Source organism: Colobus angolensis, unplaced genomic scaffold, assembly GCF_000951035.1.
Source record: "Colobus angolensis palliatus isolate OR3802 unplaced genomic scaffold, Cang.pa_1.0 Scaffold19, whole genome shotgun sequence".
In the NCBI taxonomy this organism is placed as follows: Eukaryota; Metazoa; Chordata; class Mammalia; order Primates; family Cercopithecidae; genus Colobus; species Colobus angolensis.
The window spans coordinates 2875056-2898913 of NW_012115043.1; the positions used below are offsets into that span (position 1 = coordinate 2875056).

The 23858-nt window shown below is 53.3% G+C and overlaps 3 protein-coding genes across 3 annotated transcripts in view; 2 read left to right on the forward strand and 1 right to left on the reverse strand.

The window, feature by feature from the left end:
* Window positions 1-1205, reverse strand: part of LOC105510661 (histone H1, gonadal-like) — a 46641-nt gene extending 45436 nt beyond the window's left edge. The window contains 2 exon segments of the mRNA XM_011940555.1: window positions 50-236; window positions 1024-1205. Coding sequence (XP_011795945.1) covers window positions 50-236; window positions 1024-1205 — 369 coding nt within the window.
* A 4882-nt stretch (window positions 1206-6087) lies between these two features.
* CLN6 (ceroid-lipofuscinosis, neuronal 6, late infantile, variant) overlaps window positions 6088-23858 on the forward strand; it is a 29843-nt gene continuing 12072 nt past the window's right edge. Inside the window, exons 1-7 of the mRNA XM_011940556.1 lie at window positions 6088-6116; window positions 7029-7353; window positions 12066-12164; window positions 14592-14780; window positions 15138-15193; window positions 16689-16811; window positions 18043-21186. Of these exons, the coding sequence (XP_011795946.1) occupies window positions 6088-6116; window positions 7029-7353; window positions 12066-12164; window positions 14592-14780; window positions 15138-15193; window positions 16689-16811; window positions 18043-18313 (1092 nt within the window). The 3' untranslated portion in view covers window positions 18314-21186. The remainder of the gene's footprint in view (window positions 6117-7028; window positions 7354-12065; window positions 12165-14591; window positions 14781-15137; window positions 15194-16688; window positions 16812-18042; window positions 21187-23858) is intronic.
* The window catches only part of CALML4 (calmodulin-like 4), a 12875-nt gene continuing 9356 nt past the window's right edge, over window positions 20340-23858 (forward strand). Inside the window, 3 exon segments of the mRNA XM_011940340.1 lie at window positions 20340-21130; window positions 21132-21186; window positions 21278-21308. Coding sequence (XP_011795730.1) covers window positions 21063-21130; window positions 21132-21186; window positions 21278-21308 — 154 coding nt within the window. The 5' untranslated portion in view covers window positions 20340-21062.

Below are 23858 nucleotides of genomic sequence, written 5' to 3' on the forward strand. Positions count from 1 at the left end.
CGCGCGGGCCGGGGCGGAGCGGAGCGCTGGGGGCTTGGAGACGCGCTACCCTGGCGGCGGCGCTCCCGCGTTTCCTTCTTCCCCTGGGGAGCCCGGGGACCAACGAGGCTCTGCCTCCCCGCTTCGCAGTTGCTCGGGTAGGAGGAGCGCCCGCCCGGAGTTTGGGGTTTTCCGCCCCTCCCGCGCTCCCCTGCGACCCGGGCCGGCGCCGGGACAGCGGCGGCGCTGGGAGAACTCTCCAGGGGGATGGGGACACACACATTTAGTCACTCGGGCCCCCAAGTCATCCGCAAGTTCCGGGCACCACCTTCGCGTTCTCTGGGTCCTTCCAGCCCTGAGTAGGACTTGATTCTGCAGTTAATCAGGAGGCTTTCTGCTTGACCTGGGGCACCCAAGAATGTGCGAATGTAATGGAAGAGACAGCGGAGAAGGGCGGAAGCTCCCGTCCAGAGAATGAATGAGGGTCCCTTCTCAGTTTTTGGTTTATCTGGTTGGGACGAGCAGAGCTCCATTCTACCTTCGTCCCGTTTTACTTACCAGAAACATTCACTGCATTCAGCAGGCATTCTTTAAGCGCCTGTGGTGTGCCCAGCTCTGTGCCAGGCAGTAAGGGGGTGGGCAGGGTGAAGGTGGGAGAGGCTTGCCGTCCAGTAGGGACGAGGAGAGACAGAGCCCACGTGGGAGTGAGAGGTCATCTTGGAGGGCTTCATGGAGGAAGTGGCACTTGAGCTGAGTCTCAAAGGACTCTGTAGGGGACCCAGGGAAGACAGGCTGTTCCAGCCAGGGAAACAGCTTTCCGGCTGTAAAAGAAAGTGACAGGAGGATGCAGACTGATTGTGAAGGGTCTTTAATTGCAGCAAGTCTAGGACTCAAGTGAGGGCCTAGAGTGCAAAACTTAGGGGTAGGCGCACAGCCGTGACAGTGAGTGCCGCCTCAAATGTTGGGCCCTGGGGCCTCGCTTGTCTCACCCTAGTTCCTGTCCTAGGTGACAGGTTAAGGAAATAGTCTTTATCCCATAGTCACTGGGGAGTCGTGGGAAGTTTCTGAGCGCTGGCAATGCGCAAAGTTCTTGTTAGGAAGTTTTTGGTACGGCCTGGATGAAGGGAGAAGTCTGAGGGCTTGGGCTCCTTTCTGCTGCTGAGGACATGCGGGCTGAGCAGCTGTGGACCGTGTCCGTTTTCACTTAGAAACAATGTACTGACCATAGACCGCGTACTGTAGCTCACCTGTCTCCCTCGGCCTGTGAATTAAGTATTATTTTACTGATGAGGAAACAGGCTCAGATGGTCTGAGGAGCCTGACTGGCTGAGTCCCCGGGCTGTCTGCCCCGCACCGTGTCCAGTGGGTTCATCTCTGCTGTGGCCTCCACCCAACCCATTTGCCAGCTCCCCTCTTCCGGGGAGCCTCTTCTGCCTGCGGGATGTCTCTGTTCTGAACCCTCGCCAAGTTGGGGGTCACTGACTGCCCGGAACTGTGACAGCCCAGTGGGAACAGCCTGTGGGTCTCAGATACGGTCACCACTTTACCTCCTGTGTGAGGCTCCCATGTCTAGCATCTTGCTCAGTCTTGACAATGAGCTGCCACATGTCACTTCCAATGTACAGATGGGGAAATGGAGGCCCAGAGAGGTTACGTCATTTGCTGGCAAGAACCAGGGCCTAAACCCAGGGTTTCTGACGTATGGGCTCTGCTCTTAGGACTCCACTTTGGCTGATAAGGAGTGATGTCCCTCTTCTCCTGTGTGAGCTCCCCACTAACCAGGGTGTTCCCAAGGGGGTGGTGTGAGGCGTGAACTCTCTGTCTCCCAGGGTGTCTCTGCCCCCCACAGCGTGGCCTCAGCCCATTCCCAGTATAATTGCTGCTCGAGACAGTAGGCAGAATCATCCTGTCCAGTTCCTAGGATGCTTGGATTTCCTCTGCTGCATCTGTGCTTTGCTCACTGCCTCTTAAGGTAACCCGTTCCAGCTTCCACCTGCTTTGTTGCCAGCTTTTGTATTATAATGAAAGTATTATAATTAGGCCGGGTGCCATGGCCTGTAATCCCAGCACTTTGGGAGGCCAAAGTGGGTGGATCACTTGAGTCCAGGGGTTCAAGACCAGCCTGGCCGACATGGAGAATCCCCGTCCATACTAAAAAATACAAAAATGATCCAGGTGTGGTGGCCCATGCCTGTAATCCCAGCTACTTAGGAGGCTGAGGCACCAGGATCCTTGAGCCTGGGAGGCGGAGGTTGCAGTGAGCCGAGATCGCACCACTGCGCTCCAGCCTGGACGACAGTGAGACTCTGTCTCAAAAAAAGAAGTATTATAATTAATGCCCATGATAAATCCAATAACAAAAACTTCAAGTTTTAAGAAGCAGCAATCCCTGCCCCACCCTTCCCTGGCACCAGAGACAATCACCTTAGCTTCTTTTAGCTGTTTTTACCAGAGTCAAATTTGTATTTGCAAATAATAGGCTTATAACAATAGCAAACACTATGTAGCACTTTCTGTGGATCAGGCCCTGCTCTTAAGTTTTTGCATATATTAATTAAACCACAACCCTTGACATAGGATCTACTGGCCAGGCGCAGTGGCTCATTCCTGTAATGCCCGCACTTGGGGAGGCTGAGGTGGGCGGATCACGAGGTCAGGAGTTTAAGACCAGCCTGACCAACACGGAGAAACCTTGTCTCTATTAAAAAGACAAAAATTAGCTAGGCATGGTGGCGTGCGCTTGTAGTCCCAGCTGCTCAGGAGGCTGAGGCAGGAGAATTACTTGAACCCAGGAGGTGGAGGTTGCGGTGAGTCGAGATCGCACCACTCCAGCCTGGGCAACAAGAGCGAGACTCTGTCTCAAAAAAAAAAAAGGAGATATAGGATCTACTATTATCTCCATTTTACAAATGAGGACATGGAGGCCCAAGAAGTTAAGTGACTTGCTGAAGATCTGGTTAGAAGCAGAGCTGGGATATGAACCCAAATAGACTCCAAAGTCCACACTCTTTTTTTGTTTGTTTGTTTGTTTTTTTGAGGTGGAACCTTGCACTGTCACCCAGGCTGGAGTGCAGTGGCGCGATCTCGGCTCACTGCAACCTCCGCCTCCCAGGTTCAAGCGATTCTCTTGCCTCAGCGTCCCGAGTAGCTGGGATTACAGGCGCCTGCCACCACGCCCAGCTAATTTTTTGTATTTTTAGTAGAGATGGCATTTCACCATGTTGGCCAGGCTGGTCTCAAACTCCTGACTTTGTGATTCGCCCACCTCAGCCTCCCAACATGCTGGGATTACAGGCGTGAGTCACCGTGCCCGGCCAAGTCCACACTCTTAAAAACTACACTCAACTGCTATTTCTTGGTTTATTTTATTTTATTTTATTCTTTTTTTGAGACAGAGTTTCACTCTTGTCCCCCAGGCTAGAGTGCAGTGGTGCGATCTCGGCTCACTGCAACCTCCACCTCCTGAGTTGAAGCAATTCTGCCTCAGCCTCCTGAGTAGCTGGGATTACAGGTGCCTGCCACCACGCCCAGCTAATTTTTGTATTTTTAGTAGAGATGGGGTTTCATCATGTTGGCCAGGCTGGTCTCTAACTCCTGACCTCGGGTGATCCACCCGCCTTGACCTCCCAAAGTACTGGGATTACAGGCATGAACCACTGTGCCCAGCCTTTGATTCCTTTTAGAAAAAATGAAAATTTTTAAAAATTAGCCGTGTGTGGCAGCACATGCCTTTCTGTGGCCCCAACTACTCAGGAGGCTGAGATGGGAGGATTGCTTGAGCCTGGGAGGTCAAGGCCGCAATGAGCCATGACTGTGCCACTGCACTCCAGCCTGGGCAGCAGAGCAAGACCTTGTCTCAAAAACTAAAAAATAAAAAGAGGATATTAGTCCCTTACCCTAAACTTTAGCTTTCGTCACCCTTTCCTACAATTTCTGTCCTCTGTTTTCATGTTATCAAAGTAGACTATAATTATCTGCTGCTTTAAAACCATAATTATCTTCCATGTTTTATCTGTGGATTGACTCTAAACATTGAAAATTAATATATAATGTGTATGTTATTTAAGCCATGTATTTAATAAATATTGTTCTAACCGAGCCAAATAATGTTTAACAGTTAAATTTGCTTTTTTTTTTTTTTTTTAATTAGATGGAGTCTCGCTCTGTCACCCAGGCTGGAGTGCAGTGGCGCGATCTCGGCTCACTGCAAGCTCTGCCTCCTGGGTTCGCGCCGTTCTCCTGCCTCAGCCTCCCGAGTAGCTGGGACTACAGGCGCCCACCACCGCGCCTGGCTAATTTTTTGAAGTTTTAGTAGAGACAGGGTTTCACTGTGTTAGCCATGATGGTCTCGATCTCCTCACCTCATGATCTGCCCATCTCGGCCTCCCAAAGTGCTGAGACTACAGGCGTGAGCTACGGCACCCTACGGCACCCGGCCTAAATTTGTTTCCTTATGTTGCTTTTGTTTTGTTTTTCTTGGAGTTTCTAGTTGCCTTTCTTTTTTTTTTTTTTGAGACGGAGTCTCACTCTGCTGCCCAGACTGGAGTGCAGTGGCACAATCTTGGCGTACTACAAGCTCTGCCTCCCGGGTTCATGCCATTCTCCTGCCTCAGCCTCCCATGCCCGCAACTACGCCCTGCTAATTTTTTGTATTTTTAGTAGAGACGGGGTTTCACTGTGTTAGCCAGGATGGTCTCAATCTCCTGACCTCCTGATCCGCCCGCCTCGGCCTCCCAAAGTGCTGGGATTACAGGCATGAGCCACTGCGCCCAGTCTAATCTTGATTTGCAGGCTGGTTGCTGAGTATCCACTCTGTGCGCCTGCTTTTTTTTTTTTTGGTGATAAACTCTTACTCTGTCACCCAGGCTAAAGTGCAGTGGTGCTGTTGTAGCTCACTGCAGCCTCGACCTTGCAGGCTTAAGTGATCATCCCGTCTCAGCCTCCTGAGTAGCTGGAACTACAGATGTGTGCCACCATACCCAGTTAATTTTTAATTTTTTTTTTTTTAGATTTTATTTATTTATTTTTTTGAGATAGTTTCACTTTTTTTGCCCAGGCAATGGTACGATCTCGGCTCACTGCAACCTCCGCCTCCCAGGTTAAAGTGATTCTCCTGCCTCAGCCTCCCAAGTAGCTGGGATTACAGGCGCGCACCATCACTCCTGGCTAATTTAGTATTTTTATATAGAGACAGGGTTTCACTATGTTGGCCAGGCTGGTCTCGAACTCCTGACCTCAGGTGATCTGCCCACCTCAGCCTCCCAGAGTGCTGGGATTACAGGTGTGAGCCACTGGGCCCAGCCCCGCCTCTTTTTTTTTTCCTGTCCTATTAAGTTAGGCTAGACTAATGACAGGGATTCTCATTGGCCGAGGTGCTTCCTGAGGTGGAGAAGTAGTCACCGAGCCTCTAGAGTGTGCTAGGTACGCATAACTTCCAGATACACACATCTTAGTGTTCATGCTTTCAAAATCCCTTTATTCCTCTTACTGAACATCCTACTTTTTGCCCAGTTTGGAGGTATCAGAGCAAGAAACTGAAGGCTGTTATCTCTTTGACCACCTAAGTTCTCTGGGCCTGGAGGTTATCACTGTCTGCTTTTTGAGGCCTTACCCTGATGGCCACTGAGGAAGGAGCTGGGTGGGGCCTCTGTTGGTTACTTGTCTCAGACCACTGAGCAGTCCTCACGGTTACTGGCTGTCTGTCCAGTCTGAAGATCCAGCCGCCCCTACCTTCTCTTTGGCTCCAGTAAGCCAGGCATCTCCGCTCCATGCAGAACCATCTTCACTTCCACCTCCAGGCCTTTACCCTGCTCTCCTGCTTTTCTGCCTAGTTAGATTCATCCATCCCTGCTTTGAGGCTCCCTTCCCTCATGCAAGCTTTGTGTATTGCCCTAGGCCACGCTGATCCCTTTCTAACTTGATCTCCTAATAAGCCTAGCAATCAAAAACAGAATAGCAAGCTGTTGGCCGGACATGGTGGCTCACAGCTGTAATCCCAGCACTATGGATGGCTGATATGGATTCATTACTTGAGACCAGCCTGGGCAACATAGTGAGACCTCACCTCTACAAAAAAAAAAAAAAAAAAATTTAGCCAATCATGGTGGCATGCACCTGTTGTCCCTGGAGGTGTGCAGGTAATTGCAGGGACTCTGTAAAGAGGATTTGGACTCTGCTAGGGAGGTGGGTGAGTTGGGAGAACCTTAAAAGGTCACCCCTGTTCTCGAGGATCTAGATGAGAAAGTACAATTCCAGCCCTATCATGCCAGACTGAGTTGGCGTTGAAGTGCTCCCTGCAGTGCGCTGCTGGGGCTTTGGGAAAAGCTTCATCAGGGAGGGCTTCCCAGAGGAGGCAGCACTGGTCCTGCAACTTCAGTGCATCTGCGAACAGCAGATGACCAACTGTTTAGTGAGAGGGACAGGCCTCCAAAGATGTGTGGTGAGGCGGTACCCCACTTCCTGTGTCTCTCACATCACCTCGCTTCTGCTGGCTCCTCAGGTTCCACTGCGGCCTGCTGAGAAGAGGAGCACCAGCAGCCCAACCTGACCTCATAGTGCTGGAATCAAGGGAGCAGGAGGCCCTACCCGTTTCAGTCTCTAAGGCCCATTTCATTGGAGGGCTCTGATTGGCCCAGCTCCGGTCACACACCCAGCCCATAGACCCATCATGATGGACTCAACTATGGGATGGAGGTTAAAAGTATAAGCTCAGGAGCCCTATCATTTGGGTTCAAATCCTTAGCTGTGTAACCTTGAGCAAGTTATTGAGCCTCTTGGGCCTCAGGTTTTTCATTTGTAAAATGGGGGGTAATATTTCAGCCTTGAAAGGTTTCTGTGAGGATTAAATGAGATAATACATGTAAACAGCTAACAGTAGTGCCTGGAATACAGTAAGTGCTCAACTGAGGTCAGCTGCCGTCATCCATCATCATGCTTCATGCTTTTCAACCACGACTGCATCCTTTGCCTTACTTGATTTCCTCCATCATTCAGTAGGGGAGAAACCCCAGCAGTTATACCTGTTCAGCTGTTTCCTTCCGGAATCACAGGGAAGCTAAGGTCGAGGCAGCTGAAGTCCACCTTCCCCTGGACCGCAGGGCCAGACCCCAGTATTTCCAGCAAAACCCTATCCCTAGAACTCAACTGTGTGTGTCTCCTCCTGTCCTCAAGTCCCCAGACCTCTTTGTGGCTAATCTCAGGGGAAGATTTTGGTGGAGGAGGAGAGAAGAGCTGACCTCTCTCATCTGGTTCCTTCCCAGGCATGGCTCTGTCAGCGCTGATGAGGCTGCCCGCACAGCTCCCTTCCACCTCGACCTCTGGTTCTACTTCACGCTGCAGAACTGGGTTCTGGACTTTGGGCGCCCCATTGCCATGGTGAGTGTGAAATGGTGCACAGGGCCCCGACCAGCACTGAGGACACTTATTGTGACTTGAATTTGCCGAGTGACCTTAGACAAGTCACTTCTCCTCTATCTCCCAGTAAACTGAGAGGATAGGCCTGGATGCCTTCATATCCTTAGCTTTATGACTTGACCCATCAGGCAACGGCCAGCAAGTCGGGGGGGCCTGAAGAGTCATACTGTGCCCCGACTCTTATGGAGGAACTGGTGGTCCTGAACAGTCATACTGTAATACTGTAACCCCCTCTGGCCTGTGTCTGGAAGCAGGTGAACCACCAGGTTGAACCAAATCACCAAGACAGACAAAGGAGTATGGGAAAGGAAGTGGAGCACCCCCGCCATCCGCCCCTACCCCCCACCGCCCGTCCTTCCCTATTACCTTGGGATAGTATTATTTTTTCTGGAGTTGAAGCGCGTAGGCTGATTTTGTATATTATATATGACTGAGCCATGGGTAATTTTTAATGCCATCCAGTGAAACCATCCCCTGCCCTCCAAGGCTGCTTCATCCTTTAGTATCCAGTGGTGGCCTCCACAGAAGAGGTTAATGCTGGGAGGGCACCAGTGCCCCTTGCTTGTAGTGGGAGGATGGATGATACATAGATAGATAGATAGATAGATAGATAGATAGATAGATAGATAGATAATTGATAGATGATAGATAATAAATAGATGAACGTGAAGAAAATTAAGTGAGGTATCACCAGGTATCAAGTCATTATTTGGTAGTGGGGGCACAGTGTGACTATTCATGACCCTCAGACCCCTCCCACCCGACTTGCTGGCAGTTGCCTGAGGGCCACAGTCATAGAGCCAAAAGATATGAAGGCATCCAGGCCTATTCTCTCAGTTTACTGGAAGATAAAGGGGAAGTGACTTTTCGAAGGTCACTCAGCAAATTCAAGTGTAAAAATAACGATATCCAGTGCGGAAACTGGCACTTTGTAACGTCTAGTGATCGTGCCAATTAGCAAAGCCCTTTTGGGGCCGGGCATGGTGGCTCATGACTATAATCCTAGCACTTTGGGAAGCTGAGACGGGAAGATCACTGGAGCCCAGGAGTTTGAGACCAGTCAGGGCAATATAGTGAGACCCCGTCTCTACAAAAGATATGTAAATTAGCTGGGTGTGGTGATGTGCACCTGTAGTCCCAGCTACTCAGGGCTGAGCTGGGAAGATCTCCTGAGCCTGGGAAGTCGAGGCTGCAGTGAGCCGTGATCATACCACTGCACTCCAGCTGGGGCAACTCAGTGAGACCCTGTCTCAAAAAACAAAACAAACAAAAAGCAAAGCCTTTTTGGAAAGTAGTAGTAATTCATAAGTAACAACTTGGCAAGATTAGTACTTAGAATAGTGCCTAACACAATAAGTGTTCAATGCATTTTTATTGAATGAATAATAATTATAGCAAAGTTAGAATAGTGGCTAAACATCGAATGCTTATTCTGTTCTAAGCTCTTGATGTGTTTCAGTTTATTTAATTCTCATATCAACACTATTGCTAATCTCAATTTTATAGATGAGGAAACTTGAGGAGAGAGAGAATAAGTAACTGGCTCAAGGCAAGCACAGAGGCCAGCATCTGCCCAGGCATCCTGGCCCCAGCCCCTTCCTGACGAGGTTGAATTCTCTGTCACATAAATATCCAGAATCCTAATATATTCATCCCTGCTGACCCAGTAATACCCTTCTGAGAATCTGCCCATAAGGATATAGGCCTGGATGCCTTCATATCCTTAGCTCTATGACTTGGCCCATCAGGCAACTGCCAGCAAGTGGGGGGGCCTGAAGAGTCATACTGTGCCCCGATTCTTATGGAGGAACTGGTGGTCCTGAACAGTCATACTGTAATACTGTAACCCCCTCTGGCCTGTGTCTGGAAGCAGGTGAACCAGGTTGAACCAAATCACCAAGACAGACAGCAGCAAGAAGCAGCAGCAAGACAGATAATCAGCAAGAAGACAGCAGCATCCTCTAACTCAAAGATGTTCATTGCAGTGATGTTTATATTAGCCAAACCTTTGAAGTGACTTGAGTGTCCAGCATTAGGGACTGGGTAAATCAGTTTTGCTATGTCCATTATAGAGAATGTTTCCTGGCCATTAAGCACAAATTATGGATACTACAGAGCAACCTGGAATATTTAAGGAGAAAAAAGGTTCCTAAATGACACGCAGGCTGACTAATTGCAAGTCAATAATGAGCTTGTTTACCTGGGATCAAAGACTTGATAGGCGTAAAGAAAAGTTGTCCTGGCAGTGCTGTCAGGGAGTGATGGTGGGTGCTGGTTCTCCTTCCTGCAGACTCTTTGAAGGTTGCCTTTTAAATGTGGAAAAATAAGAGGAATTGAGCCGAGAGTTGGGGCATCTGGTTGAGTTTGTGGGTGACTTAGGGCAAGTCACTGTCCTGGGCTTCATTTCTCTCCTGTCCAAGAAGACTGGTTGGACTGGCTGCTCTGAACCCTCTTCTAGCATGAAGGAACCACATAAGCTGCCCATGAAACTGGTGCTCTGGGGAGAGGGAGAGATGAGGCCTGGAGTGGGCTGGTGGCTCCCCTCACTCACTAGGACCCTGCTTCTACTGGCATCACAGGGTCTCCTGTTGGGCAAATCACTTCCCCCGTCCTGCCCAGAGCTACTGTGACCACTGTAACCCTAAGTAGGACTTGGTGGAGAGTAGACATTTGAAAAGCTCATATATAAGCTCGAGATTTTCAAATGTATGCATAATAGTTGCAAATTTGTAATAACTAAAAACAGAAACATTTACAAGTTATAAAAGTAACATGTCATAGATGGAACATAGTTGTAACCTAAAGAAGTCTTAGACTCTCCCTACCCCATTCCTGTCCCACTGCTGACAGTTTGGGGAACACCCCTTTCACTCTTTTCTCTGTTCATACAAACACTTATATACATCCTTTTCCCTTCTAACCATGATGAGATTCTGCTTTCTACTTTATTTTGCAACCTACTTGTTTTCCTTTAGAGTATATCATATGGTGGGGCATGGTGGCTTACACATGTAATTCCAGCACTTTGGGAGGTCAAGGCAGGAGGATCGCTTGAGGCCAGCCCTGGCAACATAGCGAGACCTTGCTTTTACAAATAATTTAAAAATTAATGGGGCTTGGTGCCTGACACCTATAATCCCAGCACTTTGGGAGGTCGAGGTGGGAGGATCACTTGAGCCCAGAAGTTTGTGACCAGCCTGGTCAACATAGGGAGGCCTCATCTCAATAAAAAATAAATAAATAAGAAAAAAACAGAATATATTACAGATCTCCCTCCATGTCAGTACATATAAAGTATCGTTTCTGTTAATGGCTACTTAATCTTCCATGATTGAAGAGTCAGCCTACTTCTGGTATTTTGCTATCACAGAATATTTTAGCAAGTATATATATGATGTAGGTCAAGAGATACACACATGCACACTGAGTGAGAGAGAGAAGGAGAGAGAGACTGAGATTGCTGCATTCTGTGAGTTTTATTTCTGCTGCATTCTGTGAGTTTTATTTCTGCAGCTTTAGTTTATCCAGTATGGCATTTCTGTGTTAAAAGAGATAACCATCTAAATCCTTCCTTGAAACTTGTGGGCATTATGTGTGTTTTCTTTTTTTTTTTTTTTGAGACGGAGTCTCGCTCTGTCGCCCAGGCTGGAGTGCAGTGGCCGGATCTCAGCTCACTGCAAGCTCCGCCTCCCGGGTTCACGCCATTCTCCTGCCTCAGCCTCTGGAGTAGCTGGGACTACAGGCGCCCGCCACCTCGCCCAGCTAGTTTTTTTTTTGTATTTTTTAGTAGAGACGGGGTTTCACCGTGTTAGCCAGGATGGTCTCGATCTCCTGACCTCGTGATCCGCCCGTCTCGGCCTCCCAAAGTGCTGGGATTACAGGCTTGAGCCACCGCGCCCGGCCTGTGTTTTCAATCCACAGAGACGAGGAGTACAGTCTGGGGGCTGTGAAATGCTCTGACCCTGCATAGGGGTTTTCATGCTGGCCTGGACAAGGCCAGGGCTCAGAAGAGAGAGCATTCCAGAGGGAGGAAGTGCCCCTGGCCTCTGCCTTCATCTCTCTGGGAAGGTAGGGAAGGAAGAGTTGAAGCCACTTTGTAGAGAGAGCATCCGTATTTTCTACTTTGTCTCCTAATGTGTACTTTGAACCTGGTTTGGAAGCATCCCTCCACACCAGGGCCTAGCAGTCAGGAGACTGATCTTGGAGTGCCAGAACCCAAAGGGTCCAAGTAGGCCCTCTGGGCCACCTCTCTTGTGTTATAGGTGGGGAAACCGAGGACCAGGGAAGGGAAGGATTAGCCCAGGGTCCCCCAGCAAGTTGGTGCCACAATGGAGTCCCTGAGAAGCCTACCAACTCCCAAGCTGGTATCAGGGTCATTTATTTGGTATCTGCTGGGTGAGGGGCACAGGGTCAGGCCTTGCCTGGAACTGCATCTGCTGTGTGTCTGGGGACAAGTCCGTTACCTCCTCTGGGACTCAGCGTTCCTGACTTGATAAACCTTTGTCCCAGGGCTGCCAAGAAGGTCCAGCGATCACAGAAAGAATTAAGTGTACATGATGGGGGTGGGGGGTGAAAGGGGTGGGGGTGGGCGGCATTAGGGACAGGCTCCCTTGAGGCCTGAGGGCCATGTGGGGCTGTGCCCAGGCGAGCCCATTCTTCTATTTGCTCCCCAGCTGGTATTCCCTCTCGAATGGTTTCCACTCAACAAGCCCAGTGTTGGGGACTACTTCCACATGGCCTACAATGTCATCACGCCCTTTCTCTTGCTCAAGGTACTGTCCCAGGTCCCCCGCTCTGAGCCCTGTCATCCCCATTCTTTGCACACCTGGCAGGAAGGTGATGCTAGGCCCCGTGTCCTGACTCAAGCATGCTCCTGCCTGCTGCTGAGGGGTGAAGGCAGAGCAGCATGTCCAGGGCCTGGGGCCTGGGGGAGGCGGAACTGCCGGTTGCTGGGAGGGATGGAAAATACGCCCCCAAGGAAGGGCTTTTGATTTGAGCGTCAGCCTGGCGTGCCAGTGGGGGAAGCAGAGAGGTGTTCAGGTAAAAGGACCTGAAGACAAGGCCGTGCTTGGGAAACCATAAAACATTTGGGGAGGCTGAGGTAGGAGTGACTGGGGGTCCAGGGAGAGGTCAGGGACCCACTGGGAAGAGAGGAAGAAGCCAGGTGGCAGGAGAGGCAGTAGCAGCAGCTGAACTCCATCCTCCACTCTGGAGAGCCCTGAGGTATCACTGGGAGCACAAGCAGGAACTGCTGGCTTTGCACTTTGCCAATAGGGGCTTTAAAACTACTATAGATAGGTTGAGCATCCCTAATCCAAAAATCTGAAATCTGAAATGCTCCAAAGGAGTCTGAAATTTTTTAAGCACTGGCATGATACTACAAGTGGAAAACTCAGCCGGGTGCAGTGGCTCAAGCCTGTAATCCCAGCACTTTGGGAGGCCGAGGAGGGCGGATCACTTGAGGTCAGGAGTTCAAGACCAGCCTGGCCAACATGGTGAAACCCCCATCTCCATTAAAAATACAAAAAACTGACTGGGCATGGTGGCTCACACCTGTAATTCCAGCACTTTGGGAGGCTGAGGGGGGCGGATCACCAGATGTCAGGAGTTTGAGACCATCCTGGCCAACGTGGTGAAACTGCATCTCTACTAAAAATACAAAAAAAAAAGTAGCCGGGCATACTGGCAGGCACCTGTAGTCCCAGCTACTCGGGAGGCTGAGGCAGGAGAATCACTTGATTCTCAGCCAAGATTATGCCATTGCACTCCAGCCTGGGCAAGAGAGCGAGACTCCATCTCAAAAAAAAGAAAAAGAAAAAAATACAAAAAACTTAGGGCCAGCACAGTGGCTCACACCTGTAATCCCAGCACTTTGGGAGCCCAAGGCAGGCAGATCACTTGAGGTCAGGAGTTCGAGACCAGCTTGGCCAACATGGTGAAACCTCATCTCCATTAAAAATACAAAAAAGTTAGCCAGGCGCGGTGGTGTGCGCCTGTAGTCCCAGCTACTTGGGAGTCTGAGGCAGGAGAATCACTTGAATTCAGGAGGTCGAGGTTGCAGTGAGCCAAGATTCCACCACTGCACTCCAGCCTGGGTGACGGAGCGAGACTCCGTCTCAAAAAAAGAGAAAATTCTACACATAAGTACTTAACGTAAACTTTGTTTCATGTGCAAAATTATTTAAAGTGTTACGTAAAATTACCTTCAGGCTGTATGTGTAAGGTATATATGAAATATAAATGAATTTTTCCAGGCATGATGGCTCACACCCATAATCTCAATACTTTGGGAGGCTGATGCAGGAGGATTGCTTGAGGCCAGGAGTTTGAGACCAGCCTGGGCAACATAGTGAGACCCTGTCTCTACAAAAACTTTAAAAATTAGCTGGGCACAGTGGTGTACACCTGTAGTCCCAGCTACTCTGGGGGCTGAGGTGGGAGGATCTCTTGAGCCACTATACTCCAGCCTGAGTGACAGAGTGAGACCTGTCTCAAAGAAAAATGAAACAAATGAGTTTCATGTTTAGACTTGCGTATGCATTCCCAAGATATCTCATTGTATATATGCAAATATTCCAAAATCCAAAATCTGAAACATTTCAGATAAGGGATGCTCAGCCTGTATCCCCGTTTACTATCACCATCATTTTGTGTTGGAGAAAGATATTTCAAATCTCCAGAAGTAGGAGGGGTATAATCTCAGAACTCCGGTGTGTTTTCAGTGCAACAGTGGCATTTCAGAAGCACCTGCCCCCATCCCTGACATTTTCTTCATGTTTGCGGGGACCATTCAGAAATCAGAAGGTGCCTTCAGCAGGCTGGGCCAGCCACCCAGGGACACAGCCAGGGACAGTGGGAGGGCTGGGCCTGAGCCTGGACTCCTGCATTGAAGGCTGGGCTGTCCCCTCCAGCATACAGGTCATGTGTGACCTTGGGAAAGGAGTTGGGCCCTCTGGTCTTTTTCCTCCCTGGGTAAAGTCGTGGGAGGGGGCGGTGCTGCTCCCCAGTCCCTCCTGGGTTCATAGGGGTCACGGGAGGATCTGGAGGCTGGGCTGGCCTGCTAAAGGGACCAGCCACTTTTTGGAGTGACATTCCAGCTGGAAGCATCCATCCTACCCTGGGTGTGAGGGGAGAAGTAGAGGGTGTCACATACTGTGACGGAGGTGAGGTCATGCTGCCAACCCCACTCTGAACCCCAGCTCATCGAGCGGTCCCCCCGCACCCTGCCACGCTCTATCACCTACGTGAGCATCATCATCTTCATCATGGGTGCCAGCATCCACCTGGTGGGCGACTCTGTCAACCACCGCCTGCTCTTCAGTGGCTACCAGCACCACCTGTCTGTCCGTGAGAACCCCATCATCAAGAATCTCAAGCCGGAGACGCTGGTGAGGCCACCTCCTGCTCCCTGCCTGTAAGCCCTAGAGGCACAGTCTGTCCTGGGAGGCTGAAGAAATGGCCCCCACCCCTCGCTGCACCTGTCCTTCCACCAAAGGCATTCTGCTAGGTGAGGGCACCGTCGCCTGCGCCAAGCTAGGATGCTCAAGTGTTCTTAGGAAGTGGTGCACAGACTGGCTCCCACCTGGGCCCCTGTAACAGAGGGCAAGGCCCCGGGTAGGGAATAAGGCAGTGGGGGAGGCCTGGGCCTGGGAGAAGTGTGGTCAGAGGGGATGCTTGGGTCCCCAGCACCTCCCTGGACTGACATTGACATCCCCCCGACTCTGCCCTGCCCGTGCCTCCCTCAGATCGACTCCTTTGAGCTGCTCTACTATTATGATGAGTACCTGGGTCACTGCATGTGGTGAGTGATGGGCCCATCTGTCTATCCCAGGGGCCCGGCCACCGGCTAGCTCTGTCACTGGCCTCAGGGACACACTGAGCAAGGCTGTCTGGGCCGCAGGTCTCCATGTGTTGAGTCTCATCCCCTGTAAAGGCGCTGTGAGCTCAACCTCCGGTGAGGTTGTCCCCGAGGTTGCCCGGGAGACCCAACAGCTGTCCCAGGCCCCGGGCCCCAGCTTCCCGCCAGCATCGCTGCCCCCGCCCAGCCCTCAGTGCCCGCAGTGGCCAGCAGAGGGCAGCGAGCGGCTTTGGTCCTCCCTCAACAAGCCTGAGCCCTGAGGGTGGGGGAGGAGGACCCGTCCCTGATAAACAACCCCCAGATGGCAATGCGGAGGGTGGGGGCGGAGCCAGGGACCCCCACCCTTGTCGGGCCTGCTCTTTGGGAGTGGAGGAAGCTGCAGGAAGTCAGATTGATCAGGCTGGGGAGGGGCGTGCTGTTTGCGCTCCCCCCTCTTCAGAACTCCCAGGGGGACACCTTTTCCTACCTACCCCGCCCCTGAATCAGGGGAGACCTCAGAAATGTGGCCTCAGCCTCAGGAGATCCCGGGCCCAGGCTGGGAGGCATCATCTGTTCCAGCCTCCCATCTTAGCCAGGAGAAGCTAAGGCCAGCGGGAGGAGGGGTCCGAGGGCTGCAGCGCAGCTGGGAGGCGAGGGCCAGTCCTGCCCGGCTCACTCCTGAGTTGGTGCTCATGGCACATGCACCTTGCACAGGTGTTTCCAGGTTGCTTCGGGCTCTGCGATGTCAATCCTCCTGGCTCAGCTGGTCCAGGGTCCCTGGACAGGCCTCCTGCCATGTTTCCCTGTCCTTTGCCAGAGCCTCTTCCCACAGAAGGTCGGGAAAGGGTGGAGGGGCTAGAAACAGAGCTGGAGCCCCAGCGGGAAGCGGGTGTGGGTGAGAAGAGGCAGGCGGGTATACTGGTGCAAGTCAGCACAGGTGAGAGAAAGGGAGCCAGTGTGTGGAGAGGGGAGAGGGTGGTATTTTGGGGTGAGGTGTCTGAGGTGGGGGTGGGGCTGTGTGCTGAGTGTGGGTGCAGCGCTTCACCGAGAGGCCCCCGCGGGTGCTGTTCTCTTTTTTAACATGTGGACCTCCATCCTCAGCCCGGGAGGTGCCTCTGTCTCCAGGCTAGTGTGGGGCTGGGCTGCTGGCGTCCGCGGTGCATGAGACAGACAACCCCCCAGACACCCCCGCCGCCACAGAGGGAGTGAGGTGCCCGGGGCCGTATGGATGCCTCTGGGCCTCTGACTCACATGTGCCTTGCATTCCTGTTTCTGTTTCTGTCCCATCTTTGACGCCCAGCACAAGCAAGGTCGGGTGGAGAGGAGCGCCTCTCACCCAGGCTAGGCGTTTTGTAAACCGTGACGTGGCACTCCGTGGGACCCCGTGGGAGCGGGTGCAGAGGTGGTGGGGATGGGGACTGCTGAGCAGGCCTCTAAGGCACTGGTCTTCCTGTCGTAGGTACATCCCCTTCTTCCTCATCCTCTTCATGTACTTCAGCGGCTGCTTTACTGCCTCTAAAGCTGAGAGATGGATGCCAGGGCCTGCCCTGCTCCTGGTGGCGCCCAGTGGCCTGTACTACTGGTAAGTAGACATCAGCATGGGGGCAGAGGCAGGGGCACCGAGTGAGCCACGGCAGCAAGATTCTGCACTTGCCCATGGACCTGTTGTTTGGCCCCAGGGAGACTGGCCCTCTCTGAGCCCCTGCTTCCTCTTGTGTCTAGTGGGGACTGTGACAATGCCCTGTGGTGGCCTCTTTGTTTCCACGAAGCCCAGGCCTGGGTATGGCAGGGAGGTGGGAGGAGAGGGCGAGGTTGCACAGTCTCTCTCCATCCTCAAGCCCCTCTCGCTGTTTGCCCCGTCTCAAGAACCCCAGTGTTGCCCTGGGGCCGGTACAACCCACCTCCGACACCAAGCCCTGTGGTGGGCTGCGGTTTCCGCCTCTGTGAAATGGGAATGATGGTACCTGCCTGTCTACCTCTCAGATGATGAGGATGCTGAGGACAGAGAGGGGCTTTGTCAAATGTAAAGCACTATGGTGAGGCCAAAGACAGACTGGGGGGTTTAATGGCGTAGGGGCACCTGGCCTGGGGTCTTTGTTCTTTCTGGCTCTGTCTTCTTCCCATCGCAGAGGACTCTGGCCTCAGCCAGTCTCCTAGCCCTCCTCTGTCACTTCTGCCCTGGAGACAGGTCACCCTGGGATTGTGGGTATCATGGGAAGGACAGGGTGGGGGCAGGACTGGGCCCTTCTCTGATGGGAGGCCTCCCTCAAAATGAAAAGGGCCTCCTTTCCTGAGCCAGCTCTAGACCGTCTCCCCGGCCTGTCCCCTGTGTGGCTGAGAGGGCCCGCTGGGGCTCATCTGTGTGCTCTCTGGGGGTTAAAAAGAATGGGTGGCAGCTACAGTGAGCGGGAAAGATGTTAGGGGAGCATTTCCTGCTGGTTCTCACCTCGTTGTCCTGCCGCTGGGGTAGCTGCTGTTGTCGTGGCAATCGTTTGTTACTTTCTCCTCTAGTCAGTTTTTGTTGTGTGGAAATACAAACTTAATGTGACCAGATAAGCCAGAAATATACATTTGTAGCTTTCTGTTATTTAAATATTGGCAACAAAATCAACATCTAAAACACAGTAACTATACCAGCTCCATCAGTATGCTGCCCGTGGGCTGTGGCTTAGAGCGGCAGGGTTCACTGAGCCCTGGCGCCAGAGGACTCTCCTGCCTGCCCGGAGGGCAGCCTGGCTCTCACGCGCAGGGAGGGATGCCAGGCAGGACGGGGTTGCCACAGCAGCTGCCTCACTCACCCCTGGCCTTTCCAGGTACCTGGTCACCGAGGGCCAGATCTTCATCCTCTTCATCTTCACCTTCTTTGCCATGCTGGCCCTCGTCCTGCACCAGAAGCGCAAGCGCCTCTTCCTGGACAGCAACGGCCTTTTCCTCTTCTCCTCCTTCACACTGACCCTCTTGCTTGTGGCGCTCTGGGTCGCCTGGCTGTGGAATGACCCTGTTCTCAGGAAGAAGTACCCGGGTGTCATCTACGTCCCTGAGCCCTGGGCTTTCTACACCCTTCACGTCAGCAGTCGGCACTGAGTCCCTGACACCAGGCTGTGGCGCTCTGCTGGGTGGGAGGTGGGCCATAGAGGGTGTCTGAATACAGGGGTGGGGGGGTGTGGGTGTGGGTGTGTAACCGGAGACTGAGAGCATGAGTGGGGTGTGCCGTGTGTGCGTGGATTCGTGTGCGTGTGTGTGTATGGATTCATATGTGTGTGTGTAGAGTGCATCATTTTCAGACTCTACTATTTCCATCAAGTTTCTGTTTGATTTGGATCATCTCAGGATTGGATTCTGTTTTAGAGTGTTTCTGGGCCAGGATCCGGGCCCCTGCCCTCCCCTGCACCTGACCACACTCTCCCTGCTGGGGCTGCTCCGTTCTTCTGGTAGCTGTGCAGGAGAGGGCTGGGTGGGGCAGAGGCCAGGAGGGGACCTGGTGTGTCGCCCACCCACCACCTGGCTCATCCCTCAGGCCCACCCTGACCCTACGCTACACAGGTTATGTCAGCCTCTGTGGCTGTTGAGTAAAGCATTTCTCCTGTCTGGACCTCATTTGCACTGGATGGGCCTGTGGTCCCAAAGTAGGTCAGTGGGTTGGGGTTGCTGACACCCCTTGGGGGCAGCTTTGGGACAGAAGAGTGGCTCGGTCCTGTCACTGCCCTCTCCCTGCCTGGGGGCTGTGTGCACTCCAGACCCCGCCCAGGCTCAGGCCCATGAGGTGTGGAGCCAGCCTGGCCCCCAGGAGCCAGAGGCGCCGCCAACTCCCCTGGCAGTCCAGCTCTCCAGGCGACCCTCCTCTACCCAAAGCTCTGTCCCCTGCTCCCACTCCAGAACTGTGGCACGCTCTTCGGGCAGCCTGGCCACAGGCTCTGAGCGCCTGCATTCCTGGGTGGTGGGGCCGAAGGCCCTGAGCAAAAGCTGGAGCTCCTCTCATCAAAGCCTTTACAAGGTGCTGGGTCCGGAGGCTTTGCCTTGACAGCATGACCCCCGGTTTGGAGGGAGGAGGAGCCTCCCCTACCTAGGACCCCTCCCATGGGGGGGTCTACAGAGTCGGCGACAGAAGGGAAGGGACCCACAGGAAGTCATGGTGGTGCCCAGGGATGGGAAGGGACCGCCAGCCACGGGGACCCGGGATTCAAGAATAAAGCGAACAGTCACGGCCGCAGTTGGTGTCGGAGGTGGTTTTTGTCTTTTCTCCCTTTTGTGCTGACGTACAGCACACACGGCGCACCCCACAGCACGGTGAGTTGCTGTCTCGTGAACCCCCACGCAGCCATTGCCCCATGCTGGTGTTTTCCATCTGTGCGGCACCCCCTGGGGACACCTACACACGTAAGGAGGGAGTTGGCCGGGGCACCCCAGCGCACACTGGCCTAACTCCACGGAGCCACCTCTTTTCTCCTGGAGCACCTTCTCACAGGCAGAGGAATTCGGTGGGGGCGTGTTGGCCTGGCCACCTTCAGGCTTCCAGAGCCCAGGTGACTTTCCGTCACGTCCTTCTCTCCATCCTCTGCACGCACAGAGGCAGCCTTTCCTCTCTCCCTGCCCCGGGGTAAGGGAGCAGGGGCCTCAAACTCTGCCAGGGAGGGGTCGAGTCCCCAGCTAAAATTCTCTGGGTCTAGAAACAGGTGTAAAGAGGCGACTCTGGGGATGTGATTTGGGGGAGAAGCACCCTTTCCACACAGAGGCGGTCAGGAAAGGAGAGGGGAGGGGAGAATGGGGCACAGGCAGCCCCTCCTGTCCCTGTGCCTGTGTGCAAAGTGGCACGATGCCCCCCTTCCTGTGGGCAGTGCAGCCCCTGGCCAGCACCCCCTCGCACCTGGGTTGGGGGCCCTTGTGTAGGGCACACCTGTGCGGCCACACCTACTTGTGGGCCGGACCCTGGGTGTAGAGCCCCATAGACAGCTGTGGACAAAAACCTCACGCCCCAAACAGGGAAATGGGATCTCAGGGGGAAGAAGCCAGGGAAGCCTCACACCCTGCCCCCACTTCCTCCTGTGTGGGGGAGGGGAGCAGCACGACCCCCTGAAGACTTGGGAGCATCAGCAGCTTCTGCGGAAGGGGTGGGGCTGAGGGTGGAGAGAGGAAGGAAGAAAAGGGAAGCCTTCCTGGCCAGGGCAACTGGCACTAAGAGGCCTCACTCCAAGCCCCTGAGGAGCCTGCGGTGGGGCTGGAGACCCGGCCCAGGCCCCTCCCCGACCTGTAAAGTCCCCAGAAGGCGGAAAGTGAACCGACACAGGCTGGGAACCGGCTGTGCGCTGGCCGCTTGATTTTGCCAACGGCCCTGTCATTCAGCTGCTGAGGAAACTGAGGCACACACTGAGGTAGAATGACTTGCCAGTCACTCAGCAAGTCAGCAGGCGGGGAGGACTGAATCCCAGCCTGAGAGCACCGAAGCTTGTGTCCCTGCAATACCGAGCCCGAAGCCTGCGCGCCCTGGTGCCCATCTCTGAGTTGGGCCGTCTTGGAAGGGTTCCCTTCCTCCTCCAAGATGGTGTGTGAGGAGCCTTCAGTACGACCCAGGGTGTAAACTGTCCAACTCTAGTCGGGGCTTGGTGGTGTCCCCGCCGAGTCCCAGGAGAGAGAAGACCCCTTCCTGGAGTCCAGGGCTCCCAGGAAGAAACTGGCATTTGTCCCTTTGCTTTGGCTTCTGGAGGCAGAGACTCTGAGCCCAGGGAGAGCCTTCCGCAGCCCCGTTTCCTCAAAAATCCAACCTGCCCAAGTGGCGGGTCATGAGCTGTGCTCAGGAAGCTGGAATCTGACCCTGGTGGCGTCGGGCCCGGTCTCCATGGCAGCCGAGCATTTATTACCCGGGCCTCCACCCAGCTTGGCAGACTTTAGACTTGAGGCTGGAGGAAACTGAACGCGGTTCTGGGAGCAGCGAGCCCAGTGGCAGCCGGGGCCCCAGGATGGTGAGTGAGGGTCTGTGTCGGCCTGGCCGGGGCTGGGGGTGTGAGCCTCAGGTGGAGCCCTCCCCTGACTGCTTTCCTTTCTCTGCTGCAGGCCAAGTTTCTTTCCCAAGACCAAATTAATGGTAGGTTGGGTTTGTTCTTTAATTAGCAACTCAGCAAAACATGGGTCTCATTAGGCAATTTGCTCTGCTCGTGTTTTCTTGGTGGGAAGGAAGGTGGCTGGGGGAGAACTGGGCCCACCCACGGGGCCAAGAGCTGCAGGGAGGCTGCCGTCGGCGGGGTGGGGGTCGGGAGTAAGCCTCCAAAATCGAAATGTGGCTTTATACGTGTCAGTGTGATTTACAAGCCAGGGCACTAAGACAGAGCCCACTAGGTTTCCCTCCAGAACCTGACCGGTTGGATTTGGGGACTGGGGATGGAGAGAGAGACCATTAAAGATACGGCTGACAGCAGGGAAAGAGGAGGGGCTTTGTAACTGAGACAGAACAGAGGCCAGGTTTGCACTCTCCGGCAGGATGCGTCTCCTCTCTGGGCCTCAGTCTCCCTATCTGTAAAATGGGAGGGGGTCCACTGAGTCCCCTTTGCCCTGGCATCAAGCCTGGTTTGGGTGTGAGCACTTTATTCCCTGGGTCCCCTACTCTGCCAGCCCTCGACCAGGCTTCAGTTTCACACCGTGCAGGTTCTATTTCCACAAGGCCAAGAGCAAAGAGTTGGGTTACAAAGAACTCAGGGGCCCAGACCTGAGCCAGGGGAGCCTCATGACTGCAGCCCCCCGTACCTGGCAGGAGAGGCCCGGGAGGCACAGCCAGCTGCTGCTCGAGGTTGTGACCCTGAACCTGTCCCAACAGTGGACGTCAATGGGCCTGAGAGTCCCCCCAGGCGTCCCTGTTCCTCCAGGTCTCTGCTGAAACATCGCCTTCTCAGTGAGTCCTTCGCTGACTACTGGAGCTAAAATTACAGGTACCAAGGCCGGGTGCGGTGGCTCACGCCTGTAATCCCAGCACTTTGGGAGGCCAAGGCGAGCAGATCACGAGGTCAGGAGTTTGAGACTAGCCTGGACAATATATTGAAACCCCGTCTCTACTAAAAATACAAAAATTAGCTGGGCATGGTGGCGGGTGCCTGTATTCCCAGCTGCTCAGGAGGCTGAGGCAGAAGAATCGCTTGAACCCAGGAGGCGGGGTTGCAGTGAGCTGAGGTCGCACCCCTGCACTCCAGCCTGGGCGACAGAGTGAGACTCTGTCTCAACAACAACAACAAATTACAGGCACCTTGGGCCCTTGTGTTCCAGGGCAGGGTCCTGAGAGCCCAGCCAAGTGGGGTTAGGGTTACCCGGCCAGGAGTTCCAGAGTTCTGGGTATTCCGAGCTTGGTCTAGAGGGGCAGGAATTGTGAGCTCCAGGTGGGCACCTCCACGTAGACCCCTCAAACTCTTTATCCCAAGAGGAGGGCCAGGGCAGGAGCAGGGACTTTTAAAACACAGGGCCCGGGGCAGCACCCTCTTGTCCAGGTCTAAGGGTGATACTGAATGGTGGACTGAGGGCTGGAGTTCAGCTCTCAGCCTCAGCATCCTCCCACCCATGCCTGGTTTTAAGGCTCACTGACCCTCCCTCCTGGGATGGCCAAAGCTCCCAGAAGGGAAGAAGGTAATTTCTCTTTGTATCCCAGTATCTGACACCAAGAAAGTGGCCACCAATGTTTCATGAGTGTGTGAAAGACTGGACGGGGTGGCCTAGCGAGGTGGAAAGAAGAGGGGCTTTGGAGGCAGCAGACCTGAAGCCTAATCACCCTGAGCCTCGGTTTTCTCACCGGTGAAGCAGGGATATGCCACCTCACCAGGCTGCTGCGAGCCAGGGACAGAGGGGGATAATGTCAGTTACATGCTGGACACTGGGCCAGGCACAGGCAGGTGTCACCCACATGTAGGCTGGGGCTGGCTCACTACAGCTAGCAAGAGCCATTAGGAATTTTGCAAGCAGGATGTTAAAGCCAGCCATTATTAAATAATGTAGGGTCAAACAATGTTTCAATCCCTACATCTATCTGTACAAAAAGTTAAAAAGACAGCCCTATTGTGATCAGTAGAGCTGGTGATTTCAAATAAGTTTCAATTTAATGAATGTATTTGGTACAAGGGTGAGAAATAGTTTAACAGTAGATCACATCCGATTTTTCATTGGAAAAAGAATCATACTCATTGGCATACAGCTTCATTTGTCAAATCATGGTTGAATCAAAACTATAGGTTGGCAATGGATATAAGAGTTGGCAAAACTTGGGCTGGGCACGGTGGCTCACGTCTGTAATCCCAGCACTTGGGGAGGCCGAGGCGGGTGGATCACCTGAGGTCAGGGGCTCAAAACCAGCCTGGCCACCATGGTGAAACCCCATCTCTACTAAAAATACAAAACTGGGTGGGCGCGGTGGTGCACGCCTGTAATCCCAGTACTTTGGGAGGCCAAGGCGGGCGAATCACCTGAGGTCAGGAATTCGAGACCAGCCTGCCAACATGGCAAAACCCCATCTCTACTAAAAGTACAAAAAATTTAGCTGGGTGTGGTGGCAGGTGCCTGTAATCCCAGCTACTCAGGAGGCTGAGGCAGGAGAATCACTTGAACCCAGGAGGCAGGGGTTGCAGTGACCTGAGATCAAACCACTACACTCCAGCCTGGG